Source organism: Hypanus sabinus, chromosome 4 (genome assembly GCF_030144855.1).
Source record: "Hypanus sabinus isolate sHypSab1 chromosome 4, sHypSab1.hap1, whole genome shotgun sequence".
In the NCBI taxonomy this organism is placed as follows: domain Eukaryota; kingdom Metazoa; phylum Chordata; class Chondrichthyes; order Myliobatiformes; family Dasyatidae; genus Hypanus; species Hypanus sabinus.
Window position 1 is genome coordinate 128844610 of NC_082709.1, and position 17579 is coordinate 128862188.

The window sequence follows — 17579 nt, forward strand, 5'->3', positions numbered from 1 at the left end:
TTCTGCTGAATTTGACCTGAAGAAAGCATATGGATTAGCAACCAGAAAGGTCTGCCACATTTTTTGAAAAGTTAGACTTGCTGTTTTCTCAACACAGAGGCTTTCTCCATGTCAGAACAAAATGAAGTTCACAGCCATGAAAGCCAGTCATCACTGCTGCCAATCCCGGAGCCTGTTAGTTTCAGACTACAGCCTCAGTTCTGCACAGAGATGAGTAAACCTCACTGAGGTTCATCACTCTTGGGCCAGGCTCTGCCACTTCGATACATTCTGGGCCTGGGCCCAACCACTTTGGTCTGGCCAGTAGCTGACTTTTTCAACCTGGCAGCTCTCGTGAACAGTGACACCATATCGAAACTGACCATTCTTGAAAGTTCCCATTAAGGACAGCTTTGTCTTTCTGCGATCTGATAAGGGTACCACTAACCTTACATTGACTTACTTCCTCTATAAGGGAAGCTACTATGAACAATCAGACGGAGTTGCCATGGGGTCACCCTTCTTGCTGTCTATTGCTAATTTCTACGTGGAGTACTTTGAGGAGAGGGCTCTGGGTTCATCACTCATATGCCCAAAATACTGCTTCAGATGTGTTGATGACAACTTCGGTACTGTGGCCTCATGGACTCCAAATACTCCAACAGTTCCACGACCATCTGAACAGTATACATCTCGATGTTCAGTTTACAATAGAGATGGAGAAGAATGGTTCCCTCATGTTCCTGGACAATCTACTACGATGCAAACCAGACGGTAGCCTCAGATGTGGCATCTACCAGAAACCCATTCACACAGACTTGAACCTCAACAATAACAGCCACCATTATGCCCCCCAATGTAGAGAAGTTCTTTCTACTTTGATTAACTGTGCAAAAACTATTTCGGACCTGAAGAGTCTCCCCTAGGAAATAAGTTGATTACATATGATGCACCTACAGAATAGCTAGAAGTTGAAGGAAATCAATCTGGTCCTTAAAACGGCTGACAGAAAAACCAGGTAACCTAAGAAAGAGGAGGAACTCATTGATACCACCTGTCTTCCTTATATTTCCACGGTTTCTGGAAGGATCGCCAGAATCCTGAAGAAATACTGGATTAATACTATCCACAAACCCATAAGGAAGCTGAAGCAACAGCTTATGCAAGTCAAAGATGAACTGGGACTCAGGTTGGCTGCTGTTTACAGGATCCCTGTAAACGCGGAGTACCGTATATTGCTTAGATGGGTGCTGCAGAGGAAACACGCATCAAGGATCTTAGGAGATGTATCCATTTGGGTTACCTGGAGAAATTGGCGGTAGCAGGACACTGCATTCCCAAAGGCCATCGGATTGACTTCAACACAAAACTACTGTGCCACACCAATGGCTTTTGGGACCGCCTGGTAAAGGAATCCATTGAAATAAAAATAGAGGAAAAATTATTTAACAAAGATGAAAGTCTTGCTCTCAGTAAGAACTGGAATTTGATTGTAAGCAAGGAGGGAGAGCAGAAATCTGATTGGATGATGCCTAACTAATCAGGAGGGATGGAATACAGGGGTATAAATACCATCAGACTAGACATGCCCAGGCATCATCCCTGAAGAAGGTAGCAGAGTTTGTCATCGAAACATTGGTTAAAATCAAAATCTCTACCCAGCTGGAAGCCTGAGAAGAGCTTATTCATCATATACGCAGATCCTGTTTCAGTTACTAGTTTTGTTTGCTGCCAGTAAAGTGTTGCTGTGTTTCACCAGTGCCATCTTAAACTGGACAATTCAGCAACAATTTAACACTTGATGGCTAAAATTTTCCACTATTAATTATTTTCTTTTTGGGGCAGAGACATTCCTTGGTTATCATTAGCAATTGAATTGTGAGAGTCTGCTTATATACTGATTACTTGATAAATATGTGGCAGATATTGTAGGTAGTGTGTGGCAGTTCAGCAAATTCACTCAAGTTGCAAGGAAAATAAAGATAAAATGTATTTTGCAAAGCTGATCTGTACAAATTGGTGACTTGTGAAAACCCACACAATTCATGGGTTATCTGTTCTAATTAACTGTTGGTTAATGTGCATTGTTAGTTATAAACACACTGTGCTGTCTTTACGACAGTTATTTAGTTTATAATATTTTCGCTTAGTAATTCATTCAATAGTATTTTCTAGTTAGAATTAGAAGTGTTTAAAGTATATTCATTGCATGTAAAATATATCGGCATGTGATGACGTCACATCCGGTTTCGCCGCGTCTTGTGGGAAAATACCGGTTTGAAATTAGCGCGAGGGTGGGGGCTCACCACGAGGCTCACCTGAGCAGAAGTTGTTTTGCAGGCACTAGAAATCACAGTGAGAGCAACGCTTTTTCACCATATGTTAATGTGAAGAGTGAACAGTAAATGGTTAATCTTACTGCGATCTGGTTCTTATTAACTGGTTTATCTCGACGTTAAATTCGGCGTTCGTTACACGCGAAGGAGAACGTTAAACACACATCATTCACAAACAGTTCCTACTTTGGCAAAATGTAAGCCAAAAGCAAGAAACTTTAGCTGAACAAACGGAAAAACATTCTCACCAATACATTTGCCATTCTTGTTCTCGCTGGACTTCCAATACAGAGAAATGAGGATAATTTTTCTTCAACACCAACCAGTTCAGCAGTAATTTCCAGTGCCCAGTGAAAGTATTATTTTGTGAGGAACAGTGGTACAATTGAGGGATATCCTGAGATGAGCTGTATTCTCTTGTTTTACCCAGGGCAAAGACACCAAATGAGACTAGAGTGAAATCTTTTAATTGTTTTTTTTCAAAATGCTGCTTGCTTGAGTGACTCATTTACCATCATAATCAACAGCACAAAAGGATCTAATTGGCTTTTCCCCATTATATTCAAATGATTAGGAATGATGAGTCTCCTGCAATAAGCTGTTTTGCAGAACAGAATCCACCTCAATATTGGTCTTTTTTTCCTCAGTACCCTACATTTCAACCCTATAAATGCTAATATGTGTAAAAGAAAATGCATTACAAATAAATGAGTCAGATTATGATCCATTCTGAACAAAAGTGTTTTTCTTATGGATTTGCAAAGTCATTCATCAAAATAATTACTAGCTGTTTGAAAAACTTGTTTTTTATATAAAGAAATGAAACAAATGCACAAGAAATGTATTCAAAAACATCACATTGTTCCAGGAAATGCACAACTTCTCATGATTTTATTGTTCCTCTATCTGAAAATGTCAAAGTTGTTGTTCAAAGGATTAGCATCCAATGGAAAGGAAACATCTTATTTCTAGGAAGAGGTATGATTCTTACCACCCTTTATGTGAAGCAGAGTTTCGTGACATTGCCCTTCAGCATTCTATTTTATTTCTGTGATCACACCTACTAATTTTGGATTCTCACTCTGCCGGTTGATAGCATTTCTTTCTCTCCCTCTCTCCCTCCCCTCCCCACTTGAACCCTCTTACCACCCCTCCCCTTCCGCCCGCCCACACCACCCAACATGCTGCCCCTCACTCAAGCCGCCCTCCCCCACTCTCCACCTGCCCCTCCCCCCGTCCTACCATTCAAGTTCTTTAAATACAGCAATGAAATCATTACTTTTTTTTATGTAGTCAATGGATTAGAACTGTGCACCCTCTCTTCTTAATTTAATCTTTCAACCACAGTGGCACCACACTGTTTCAAAACTGAAGACGATCATTCAGATCTGAACACAGTATTCCAGATGTAATCTTAATGAAGTTTTGCACTCTCTGTCATTTACATTCCAGCCCTTTTGTGATGAAAAATAGTACCATTAGCCTTTCAAATTTTTTTTGCCATACAATGCATTTCTGAGTTCATTTAACACTGTTCTGCCTGGAGGTGCAATTCCAACTGGGATCCCTGACTTCTAACTGCAAATAGAAAACTTCTAAGTGATGTAATGAGTTTGATACCCTCCTGCCAAGTATCGAACTTTAAAATACGTGGTTGAGTGGTGATTTTCCATGATGTTATAGTAGACTGATGGTAATGTTCCTCCTGAGTAATGCAAAAACTAAATACAACACCAACCACAAATACTTACCAGGTCAGGTGCACCTTTTTTAGAGGGGTACAGAATGATCTGTGGCCTTTAAACACAACTGAATCATGTAATTTTTAACTTCCAAGGGAGAGCTGCAATCTGGAAAGTATAAAGAGAGATGCAAAACTTAAAGGAAGCTCTGTGGTAAACTGGACAGCAGGAGTGATTAAATAGGGGCAAAGTGGGTTTACAATTGGATGTAATGAAAAGATTGGTCTGACAGCAGTCTGAACCATGTACAGTCTGCCCTCCTTATCCACAGGCTCCACATGCACGAATTCAACCAACCGCGAATCAAGAAAATCCGGAAGTGCTCTTCCAGCACTTGTGGTTCGAGCATGCACAGACATTTTTTTTCTTGTCATTTTTCCCTAATTAATGCAGTATAACAACTATTTTACATAGGATTTACATTGTATTAGGTATTATAAGTAATTTAGAGATGATTTAAAGTATACGTGAGGACGTGCGTAGGTTATCGTGGATCAGGAATCGAAAAAAAATGGTAGTTCTCTTACTAAGTAAGTCAGAACAGGTACATCCGGTATTATTTAGTGTCAATTAGTCAAACGTTTGTCTTAATATATAGTATATATTTTACCTTTTTGTGCATATAAAACACTTTAAAAACGTATGTTTCAGCGCTGGGCTCAGGAACAGAAGTTCCCAAGTTCGATCCAGTGACAGATCGTTCCTGAGCGTGCTCTCCGTCTGTGCCGGGTTGATGTGGAGGATCAAAAACCCAAAACTCAATAATTAAACCACTGCATTGCTTAGTAGTAATTGGAGATTTCCATCAGGGCAGTGCCCTTCTCACCTTATCCTTTAAAATTGTTCCGATCGTTGACTGACTGTAGCCTAACGCTTTTCCAATGACTGATGGCATTTCACCTCTTTCCAATCGCTTTATTATTCTCACTTTATTTTCAATTGTGATCGTGATTACTTTCGTGAACAGAAACATTGTGGATTCAGAGCTTCGCCGCCGGGTCCTAATATCCACTGCACTGAGACAGGTTAAATAAGGTCTGGGGTTCCGCTGGGTCCTAAGGTCCACTGCATTGAGACAGGTTGAATAAGGGACTTGTGCATCTGCATTTTCTGGTGTCCGCGAGGGGTCCCAGAACCAATCCCTTGTGGATAAGGAGGGCCAACTGTACTGTGTTTTTTTTATCTGAAATAAGTCCCGCTGGGGAAGAGAAATAAAATAATTGTACCTGAGCCTGGATTGCAGACCAATGAAGGCATTCTTCAAAATGATTACCTGATCTGCAGCTTCCCTCTCCATGCAACAAAATCATTTGATGAGCAACATACAAGAACAACTAAATGTTTACAAATTGGAACCCATGGATGAACCAGGAGAACTACTCCCTCATGAAGTCTAGGACTGCGGCGCTCAAATCTAGAGGCCCTGAACCGTACAAGAGATTGTTATACAATCTCCATAAAGCCATTAGTAATGTCAAGGGGTCAAGTCCGTGATGAACCATCAGTTGTGGCAGAGCTTACCTGCTATAATGGGCTCCAAATTGAAGTCGAGCATTGTTACTGAAAACAGCACATGCCTTCTCAATGAGTTTAACACATTCTATGCTCATTTTGAACCTAAGGGGATAAGAATGTCATCAAGCACCTCAAGAACCTTCAGTACGCCTAAACCCACAATCACAGTTGCTGACATCATGTCACTCTTCCAGATAGTGAGTCTGGATAGTGTCCCTCGCTCTGTCTCACATCCTGCTCGGACCCTCTGGTTGTGGTGTTCTGGTTCCCACTTACTTTCAGAAGGCCACTGTCATCCTAGTGTCTCAGAACAACAAAGTAACATGTTTTAATCACTCCTTGATGGTTCTGATGTTCACCATCATGAAGTGCTTAGAGATGCTTGTCATGGTAGATGTTATCTCCAGCCTCCCTGACAACCTCGACCTTCTGCAATTTGCCTACCATCAAAACAGGTATGCATCAGGCACCATCTCCCTGGCCCGATACTCATCTCTGGAGTATCTGGACAGTAATGACACCCGTGTTAGACCATTGTTTATTGACTACAGGTCTTCCTTCGATACAGTAGTTGTAAGCCAACTTATCTCCAAACTCTGAGACCTGGGACTCAACAACTCTCTTTGCAACTGGACCTTTGACTTCCAGACCAACAGATCACAATCAGTAATGATAATGGTCAACACCTCTGCTTTGATTACCCTCCACAACACTACTTCCTCAGTGACTCACTCTACTTCCTATACAGTCACAACCATGTGGCCAGATTCTGTTCTAACATCTGTTTGCAGATGATACTACTGTAGTGGGCGCTATTTCAAATAATGAAGAGTCAGAGTACAGAAAGGACATGGAGAGCCGAGTGACATGGTATCATGCCAGCAACCTTTCCCTCAATGGTAGTAAAACCAAAGATCTGATAATTCACCTTAGGGAGGTGGCAATGCACATCCTGTTGTCTGCATCAATGTTGCCAAGGTTGAGTGCTTCAAGTTCTGAGGAGTGAACATCACCCATAGTGTTTCCTGATCCAACCACATAGATGCCATTGCTAAGAAGGCACACCAGTCCCTCTGCTTGCTTAGAAGCTAAATAAGTTTGGCATGAGACCCTATTGACCTTCACCAACTAATTATTGACGCACCATTGAAAGGATCCTATCCAAATGCACCTACTCTGCCTGTGACTTCAAAAAACTGCAGAGAGTTATGGACAGAGCTCAACACATCACAAACAACAGCCACTCCACCATGGGCTCTGTCTTCCCCTCTTACTGTCTCAGTAAAGCACCCAACGTATTCAAAGACTCCACCCACCCTGGGTATTCTTTCCTCCCACCTCCCATAGAATAGTGTGTAAGGACCAGATTTTAAAACAGCTTCTATCACGTTGTTATAAGACTATTGAAAGGTTCCCTTGTCTGATAAAACAAACTTTTAACTTCACAATCAATCTCATTTTTACCTTCCACCTTATTGTTCACCTGTACTGCATGTTCTCTCTCGTTGTAACACTTTTTTACACTGTCATTGTTTTTACTTTTACTGGCTCAGTGCATAGTTGTAATGAATTGATCTGTATGAATGGTATGCCAGACAAAATTTTCACTGAACCTGTGATAATAATAAGCCAATTTACATACTACATATTAAGTTAGTAAGCGCAAATGGAAATCTCTGTTTCACCGAGCATGGAGCTCAATTAAAACATCTTCATTTCTCACAAATTAAGTAATGTTATTTACTGTTATCTCTATTTGATTTGACACCTTTCCGGAGAAGATGACAATTGATATCTTTCACTTTAGTTGCAATTATATAGTCTTTTCCTGCTTTTAGTTCCCTAATAAAATCAGACAAAGTACGAAGGCATCCATCTGGATCAGTAGCATATGTTGATGAAGCAAGGCTGCTTTAAATGTCATTTGAGTGAAAAATTCTGAAGCTCAATCAGTTAAGATATTCTCGAATCAGTGGAAATCTTGGATCTATGGAGATTTTATTCCTGCTGTTCCTAATAAATTCTTCTCAACTTCACTCTAAAGTTACTGACCTCCAAGTGACTATCATTCCATCTTCTTCCTTTCCTCACAATATCTCCATTATCTGCACTCCTCTCTCACCTCTGACCAAATCCCAACCAGCTTCCTATCTACTGAGCTCTCCATTTTCTCTTTCCACCTTTCTCAATACGTTTCCTTAAATATTGAGTTATCTTCACGCTTCTTTTTATTGTGTTGCTATTCTGGTGATCTGAGATCACACAATGATTTGCAGAGAATGACCTGGTCACATGCAGAGCCTTGAACCTGCTAATGTGCCATGAACTGGTGGACCTTGGGTGAAGCATATTTCTCATGGGGGTGTGCAGAGGCAGTGGTTTAAAACTTTGAGAGAACTAGGAGAGTTGCCAAGTTTTGACCACATCTGAGCAGTCAGTTTTGTAGATCCCATTTACTTCAGCAGAGATGTTTGACAATGTGAGGTACCATGTGCTTGCTTTACAGGTAAACTAACAGTTTAATACCCTGAAAGATAGAAATAAGTTGGCCAAACATTCAGAATACTACCAAGGTGTACATAAATAAACTCAATGACACTTTAAGTACACTATTACACCTGCTTGTTAATGCAAATATCTAATCCATCAAATAAGTACAGTAATTCAATGCGTATAAGCATGTAGACATGGTCAAGGGAATCCGACCAAATATCAGAATGAAGAAGAAATATGATGTAAGTAACTTTGACCATGGAATAATTGTTGGTGCCAGGCAGGATGGTTTGAGTATCTTCTGGGATTTTCACAACAACAGTGAATGGTGCTAAAAAGAAACAAAACATCCAGTGAGTGGCAGTTGTGTGGGTGAAAAAGCCTTGTTAATGAGTACTGTCAGAGGAGAATGCTTCAAGCTGACAGGAAGACAAGAGTAACTCAAATGACCAAGTGTTACAACAATGGTGTGCAGAAGAGCATCACTGGATGCACAATGCACCAAATCTTGAAGTGGATGGACTGTAGCAGCAGAAAACCGTGGGTATACAGTCAGTGACCAGCTTATTGTGTATAGGAGGTACTGAATGTTTTTTTTATATAAAAGTTATTAACTCTCAACTGAAATAAGGATAGATAGTTCAATTAAATATTTGCATATTAATTTTATCAAATATTTATGCTTTGTGAGAGATGAAAGGCTACTGGAGAAACGCTTTTCCCTGACTTGTTCCTGAGAATGAGAGAAATGCAGTATTTCAACTGCTCGTACATTAGTGTGTGAATTGTGTATCTCTGATCCATTTATTTGTTAACTGCCTTTTTCAGTTGCTTTTTTTCGTAATCACCAGATGCTAAAGGGCGAGCTGGAGCAGAAACGGCAGACAATGGACAAGCTTTGTGCCCTCAGTCAGGATCTTCTTGCCTCTCTACAAAATAAGGCTGTGGCTCAGAAGGTTAAGGCAAGGCTTGATGAACTCGCTCAACGTTGGGATGATCTTGTGCAGAAACTGGAGAATGGTTCGAAGGAGGTAAGTTATCAATATTTAATAACCATATATTCATTAAATATATTTCTTACTGTTGTTCAACAAGTGTGGAGCATGAAACTAGACTAGCTTCCATCTTACTATGTACGAAGTAGTTTCCTTGCAGCTCAAGTTATTTCAATTCCTGGTGCAGAGCTTGCTTTTAGATTTGCAGTACAATGTATCCCCGGTTAATTAAACACAAAAATGTTTAAGATGCAAGGCTTATTGCGAAAGTAAGGAGGCATGGGATCCAAGGGGACATGCCTTGGTGGATCCAGAACTGGCTTGCCCATGGAAGACAAAGAGTGGTTGTAGACGGGTCATACTCTGCTTGGAGGTCGGTGATGTGTGGTGTGCCTCGGGGATCTGTTCTGGGACCCCTACTCTTTGTGATTTTTATAAATGACCTGGATGAGGAAGTGGAGGGATGACACAAAGGTTGGAGGTGTTGTGGATAGTGTGGCGGGCTGTCAGAGGTTACAGCAGGACAATGATAGGATGCCAAACTAGACTGAGAAGTGGCAGATGGAGTTCAACCCAGATAAGTGTGTGGTGGTTTAAGAGACTCCTGGATAGGTACATGGAGCTCAAAAAAATAGAGGGCTATGGGTAACCCTTGGTGATTTCTAAGGTAAAGACATGTTCGGCACAGCTTTCTGGGCCGAAGGGCCTGTATTGTGCTGTGTGTTTTCTGTGTTTCTATGTAATGTTAGAAAGCTCCACCTGTGAAGGGATGAAACCAAGGTTTACCAAATTTCAGAAAAAGAGAACTTGGAAAAAAATAGCTATGTGAGATCAAGGTGTGGTTGAGGCAGACGTGGACAAGTGACAGAAGCTAACTGAAGATAAAAACTGTTAAAAGTGGAGTTAGTTGTTAGTATCTCTACCCTACTTACTGGAAATCCTCAGGGTGAAGCCCCTGGAGGAGAGATGATATTGATAAAAGATATATTGAAGCTATGGCTATGATGCGCATCAGCTGTAGCGAGACAATATCGGCAGAGAGTAGTATCCAAGATCTCGACTGTGTAACTGGTAATTAGTTCTGTTAAATCAAGCTATTTGATCTGTTTTTTTGTGCGAGTATTGTGAATCGACTTCCCGTGGATGACCCATCATTTCTTTCAATGAAGCAAGAAACAGTAACATCCAAGATCAAAGAACCAGCGTGGGAACAGAATGCTTCAAGATGTCAAGGATTAAATATGGTTGGATGTATCCATTTATTTTTCATTTGAAGGACCTGAATTTTATTTTGTGCAAGAACTGAATATTTTTGCAAAGACTTTGATAAGATTCTGAATGAGGTATAGAAACTAGGAATTCAATTAGTTTCCTAACTAACTAGGGATAAATAGAAAGGCAAATGTTAGTCTGTATGCCTTTAAATAAGGAATAATGCTAGATTTAATTAGTTGGAGAAATTGAAGTATTAAAGGTTATTCTTATGAATCTCACTGATTCTAACTAAAAAGGAATTTGGTTTTCTTTGATATCTGAGATTTGGAACCTAAACAGATTGTTGGAATTTGGAATTGTTCATGTTCATGTAAATATCTTGTATAAATTGCTATTTTTTTATAACCAAAACTTAACTGCAGAAGTGCGTGTTTTCTATTCACTGCCTCCTTCCAACACCTAGAGGTTCTGATGGCTTACAAGCATTAAATGTAGTATTATGTAATTTGATTTTCTCATAAAGAGTAAAGCGACCAGTCACACGAGATAGGACTAGCACTACACAAGTGTTGCAAGAAGCTGCATTCAGATTTATTTTGTGCGTATAAAAATGTAAGGGAATTATCAAATAGCATTAATTGCATTTAGTACTCAGTTAATTGAAGTCTGCTTCAGCAGTAAGCTTGAAGCAAAAAAAATCAGTGGACAGTAATGTTCTGCACAATTATGACATTTTTAATTCACACATGAAAGCTTTTTTCTGGAATGGACGATCAAGTTTAGAATTTAGAATTAGAATTATGTCCATCCGACAATGTGAGGGGGTAAAAATCTTTGCGTTATGACTCCATAGCAGTGTACAAACTTATGAATTTGGAAGTCTAATGGCTTGTAGAAAGAAGCTGTCCCATGCCTGCTGGTCTTGATTTTAATGCTGCGGTACGTTTGTCATATGGAAACAGCTGAAACAGTTTATAGTTGAGGGTGACTGGTGTCCCTGATGATCTCCCAAGCCTTCGTTCTGCACCTGCTGCTATAAATGGAGGGAATTTCACATCCATAGATGTGCTGGGCTGTCTGTACCACTCTCTCTATAGTGCCCAGTGATCAAGGCCGGTGCAGTTCCCATACCAGGTGGCGAAACAGCTAGTCAGGATCCTCGCAATGGTGCCCCTGTAGAAGGTATCGAGGATTTGGGTGCTGATGCCAAATTTCTTCAGTTGCCTGAGTTGGAAGAGATGCTCTTGTGCTTTTCATGCCACAGAACTGATGTGTACTGTCCAAGTGAGATCATCGGTGATGTGCATACTGAAACTACTCACCCTCTCAACTGCAGACCCACTGACGTTGATCGGGGCAAGCCTGTCTCCATTCCTCCTGTGATCCACAGTTAGCTCTTTTGTTTTTTGGACATTGAGGGAGAGTTATCCTGGCACAACTGTGTCAGGGTGTCGACCTCTCCTCTGTAGGCTGTCTCATTACTACCAGAAATAAGGCTGAATAAAGTCATGTCATCTGTGAATTTGAGCAGCAGATTGGAGTTGTGTGGCAGTACAGTCATGGGTGTAAACGGAATAGAGAAGGGGATTCAGAACACAACCTTGGTGGGCTTCTGTGTTGTGTTGAAGGTCAGAGGAGTAGAGATGAGGGAGCCCATCGTTACCACCTGTCGGTGATCCGATAGGAAGTCTAGAATTCAGCTACACAAGATGGGGTGCAGGCTGAAATCTCTGAGCTTCCTGTGAAGTCTGGAAGGAACTTATAGCTTTGAATGCTGAACTGTAGTCTAGGAACCGCATTCTAACATATGCATCTCTCTTCTCCAGGTGAGTGAGGACGGTGTGTAGAGCTGTGACTGTGGTGTCATTGGTGGACCAGTTCCGTTGGTAGTCAAATTGTGGGGGGTCCAGTGTGAGTGGTAGCATGCTGCAGCTGTAGACTTTAACCAGCCTCTCAAAGCATTTACTTATAACTGAGGTGAGTGTGACAGGATGCCAGTCGTTCAGATATGCTACCCTGGTTTTCTCAGGTACAAGGACATTAATGGACAATTTGAAACAGGAGGGTACTACGCACAGGGAGAGGGAGAGATAAACACTTTAACAATGCGCCCTGGGATGTCGTCTGTCCCTGCTGCCTTACGGCTGTTGACAGGTTGGAATGTTCAACGTACCTCAGCCGCAGGGATGACCAAGGTGCAGATCTTGTCGGCAATGCTCCTCATGGGTTCAGTCCTATCAACCTCGAATCGAGCATAAAAAAGTTTAGCAGGAATGAGGTGGCAATTTTGGCTGTACTGCTGCGTTTCCTCTTGAAGGCCGCGATGGTGTGCAGTCCTTGCCGTACGCTGTGTGTATCATTGTCACAAAGTTGTGACTGGATTCTGTCTGTGTTGCCGTTTTGCCACCTTAATGGCTCTACGTAAATCATAGTGGCAGCTCTTGAGCTCCTGTTTGTCTTCAGAGGTGAAAGCTTTATCCGTTGAGCTGAAAAACAACATACACTGAAATATTCATCGGAAGTTTCTGGTTTGGTTAGACCTGGACTGATTCTTGGGGGAACAATATCTTTAATGCACTTCCGAATGAAGCTTGTGACCACCTCCATGTATTCAGGGATGTTCTCAGCTTGAAATACCTCTCAGGTGATGCCGTCAAAGCAGTTTTGTAACATCGAGTCTGATTGGTTGGACCAGCAGTGGATAGTTTTCAGTATGGCCGCTTCCTGCTTCAATTTCTGCCTTTGGGCAGAAAGGAGCAATCGGAGGATTTCTCAGACTTTCCAAACGGAGGCTGGAGAAGTGCTTTGTAGGCGTTGTGGAAGGGAGAGTAGCAGTGGTCAAGTCTGCTTCCTCCCTGTGTGCTCAACTTGATGTGTTGGCAGAACGTTGGGTAAGCTCTGGTCAGTGATGTTTGGTTAAAGTCTCCAGTGATGATGAAAGCAGCCTCTGGGTGTGCGGTTTCACGGAGATTGATGATTTTGCAAAGTTTGTTAAGAGACAGATTGGTATCGGCCTATGGTGGGATGTACACAGCTGTAGTAATAACAGACTTGATTTCTCTAGACAGCCAGAAATGTCAACATAGCAGCATAAAATACTCCAAATCCAGGGAGCAAAATGGTTTGAGGGAGTGAGCACTACCTGGGTCGCACCAACCTTTGTTCACCATGAAATATGCTTCTTTCACTTCCCTTTACTTTTCGCAGAGATGTCTTTAGTTCTGTTAGCTCAGAATACAAGATCTGGTATTTTCTCCGACAACCAGATTTTAGTAAAGCACAAGAGGTTACAGAGCTTTGTTTCCCATTGGTAGGATATGCTGCCTCTCAGCTCACACAACTTGTTGTCCAGGGACTGTACGTTGGCCAGGAGTATGCTAGGGAGCGGTAGCCGATTTTCATGCCATCTTAACCCAACTAAGAGGCCGGCTCTTCTTCCTCACCTTCGGCAATGCTTCCTTAGTAATGCTGGAGTGGTGAATGAACCTTCTGTGGTCTGTATGAGCAGGGGGTCCCAGTGGTAGAAAGGTGGCAGTTATGGTTGAATGCCATCTTCCAAGTGTTCAAAAGAGTCAATCGATCATACCTCTTGTGACTTTCAGCTTCTTGTAAGAAAAGTGCAGAAAGAGAAGAGAGAGGTAAGCAGAAAATTACATAAGAACATAAGAAATAGGAGCAGGAGTAGGCCATCCAGTCCATCAAGCCTGCCCCACCATTCAATAAGATTATAGCTGATCTGTCCGTAAATTCAGCTCCATCTACCTGCCTTTTCCCCATAACCCTTAATTCCCTTACTATGTAAAAACCTATCTAACTGTATCTTAAATATATTTAGTGAAGAAGCTTCAACTGATTCCCTGGGCACAGAATTCCACAGATTCACCACTCTCTGGGAAAAACAGTTTCTCCTCATCTCCATCCTAAATCTTCTCCCCGAATATTGTGGCAATGTCCCCTATTTTTAGTCTCACCTACCAATGGAAACAACTTTCCTATTTCTATCTTATCTACCCCTTCCAAAATTTTATATGTTTCTACAAGATCCCCTCTCATTCTTCTGAATTCCAGAGAGTATAGTCCCAGGTGACTCAATCTCTCCTCATAGGTTAACCTCTTCATTCCTGGAATCAACCTGATGAACCTCCTCTGCACAGCTTCCAAAGCCAGTATATCCTTCCTCAGGTATGGAGACCAGAACTGCACACAGTACTCCAAGTGCAGCCTCACCAGTACCCTGTATAGTTGCAGCATGACCTCCCTACTCTTGAATTCAATCCCTCTAGCAATGAAGGCCAACATTCCATTTACCTTCTTAATAACCTGTTGTGCCTGCAAGCCAACTTTTTGCAATTCATGAACAAGCACTCCCAAGTCCCCGTGCACAACAATATGCTGCAATCTTTCACCATTTAAATAATAATCTGCTCTTCTATTATTCCTCCCAAAGTGAATTATCTCACATTTATCAATGTCGTATTCCATCTGCCAGACCTTGGCCCACTCACTTAACCTATCTGTAATCCCTCTGCAGACTCTGCACATCCTCTGTACAGTTTGCTTTTCCACAGTTTAGTGACATCAGCAAATTTTGCTACCTACCGTCAGTCCCCTCTTCCAAATCATCAATGTAAATGGTAAACAGCTGTGGGCCCAGCACCGAAGCCTGCGGCACCCCACTCACCACCGACTGCCAACCGGAGAAACACCCATTTATACCAACTCTCTGCTTTCGTTTGGTTAACCAATCCACTATCCATGCCAATGCACTTCTTACGACTCCATACATGTGTGTCTTATTTATAAGTCCCTTGTGCAGCACCTTATCGAACACCTTCTGGAAATCCAAGTATACGACATCCACCAGTTCCCCTCTATCTGCTGCACTCATTAAGAATTCCAGTAAGTTTGTCAACCAGGAATGGAATGGAACCACTCCTTTCTAAATGTTTCGCTATTTCTTCCTCAATGACAGCTTCAAGCATTTTCCCGACTACATATGTTAAGCTAACTGGCCTATAGTTTCCCATCTTTTGCCTGCATCCTTTTTTAAAAAGTGGTATGACATTTGCTGTCTTCCAATCCGCCGGGACTTGCCCAGAGACTAGAGAATTTTGATAAATGATTACCAATGTGTCTACTATAACCTCTGCCAATTCCTTCAGCACCCTGGGATGCAAGCCATCAGGACCAGTGGACTTATCTACCTTCAGGCCCTCTAGTTTGCCATTACTATCTCTTTAGTGACAGTGATTTTATTGAGGTCTTCACCTCCCATTTCGTCCATAACATCTTCCTTTGACATATTAGACATGTCCTCCACCGTGAAGACCGACACAAAATAGTCGTTCAATGCATCAACCATTTCCTTATCCCCCAATATCAATTACCCCTTCTTGTCTTCCAAGGGATCTACATTGACTTCAGCCACCCTCTTCCACTTTATATATTTATGAAAAACTTTTGCTATGTTTTTATATTTTGTGCTAATTTACTTTCATACTCTATATTCCCTTTCCTTATTTCTTGTTTAGTTGTTCTCTGTTGCTTTTTAAAGTTTTCCCAATCCTCCAGTCTCCCTCTAGTCTTTGCGACTTTGTACACACAAGCTTCTAATTTGATACCGTGCCAATATTGGCCTTCACAACATGGCTGTCATACACAGCACCATCTTGACACGAGGAGTTTCTGGCCTTGCTTCCATTTGCTCCTTTGGTAGCATTTTCTACTTGTGATTTAGATGATGGAGAAGAGGAATAGCAGGGAGAAAATTTTTGACAAAGAAATCTGAAAGAGGATACGAAAGGTGTAGCCACAAAGTCAGAAGTTCTTAGGAAAGGTCAATCTGAAAGATCAACTTTCTCTACCTCCACAGATGCTATATAATTTGCTTTATGTTTCCATCATTTCTGTTTTTAATTGAGAAGTCAGAGCTTGTTTATGAGGAAAATTGATGTTTAGGAATTCTAATCATCAATCCAGAAGATATAAAGTAATAATATTGGTTTGATATACTTGCACCAGTATTTCAGATTTAATTACTGCATCTTTTAAATGACAGAAGCATATAATAGAAGAAAAATGGTCAGATCTCCAAGAAGGGGGAATGGTGCTGAGTAAGTAATTCATTTGTTTAACTGTAACTAATCAGAGCATCAGAAGAAGGAAGATGGAAGTTAAACCTGTTCAAGGCAGTAAAGCGTTCTTTCTTTACCCAAGCTGACCAGAGCAAGGTCTGTGATCTGAAAACAAGAGAAAACCATAAAATTCAGAAGACAAGGCTCGATGATGGCAGAGATGTTTGCCCTTCTGGATAATAAATAGCCTCTACATTAAACATTGTTTGATTACTGGAAACAAGGTGATGGACAGTGCACTGTCCAAGCATTTGACTTGCTTGAATAATGAATAATTATGATAGTGTGATAGAAAATAAAACAGATAAAGATATTTTAAAGATTGTTCAGAGATCAAAATTAGAAGGCTCAAAGGGGTTAAGGATGCTTTTAATTCATTGATTGAATTTTGTATGGATCAAAAATTAAAGGGCAATGCAAATGTATTATCGAAGTACATTTATGTCGCCATGTACAGCTCTGAGATTTGTTTTCTCACGGGCATACTCAGTAAATACAAAAACCTCCAAGGTCATGCTCTCTTCTTGCTGCTGCCATTAAGAAGAAGGTACAGGAGCCTCATGACTCCCACGACCAGGATCAGGAACAGTTATTACCCCTCAACCATCGGGTTCTTCAATGAGAAGGGCTAACTTCTTTCACCTTCACTTTCACTGATCTGATCCCACAACCTATAGACTCACTTTCAATAACTCTTCATCTCATGTTCTTGATGACACTATATTTATTATTATCTCTTTTTGTATTTGCACAGTTTGTTGTCTTTTGCATATTGGTTAGTTGTCCACCCTGCTGGGTACCATCTTTGATTGATTCTTTTATAATTCTTGGATTTACTGAGAATGCCGTGTAAGTAATTTGGAAATGCAAATAGTAATTGTGAAATTTGCAACATCATGAAAAGCAAGGATAAAGGATAACTTCTGAGTGTGAAAGATTAGAGCGGAATTTAGAGTGATGGCAGGTGATGGAATGCACAGTAATACAAGAGGAAGAGGAACAAATAGGTTAGCTACAATTTTGGAGGTCATGGAGGTTATGTTAAAGGATGTATCTTCTAGATGTATATTTTGTTGAATTGAGAAGGAAAAAAAGAGAGTGAGTAAAATTCATTATTATGACTGAGAATTAATTAATTTGGGCTCCACATAGTTTGATGTCCAATATGAT

At 41.0% G+C, this 17579-nt stretch overlaps 1 protein-coding gene across 10 annotated transcripts in view; it reads left to right on the forward strand.

Annotated features, from left to right (window-relative positions):
• dmd (dystrophin) overlaps nucleotides 1-17579 on the forward strand; it is a 1939431-nt gene that overhangs the window by 735043 nt on the left and 1186809 nt on the right. For all 10 annotated transcript variants that reach the window (XM_059968142.1, XM_059968139.1, XM_059968147.1 and 7 more), the window contains one exon: nucleotides 8917-9096. In XM_059968142.1, the coding sequence (XP_059824125.1) occupies nucleotides 8917-9096 (180 nt within the window). The remainder of the gene's footprint in view (nucleotides 1-8916; nucleotides 9097-17579) is intronic.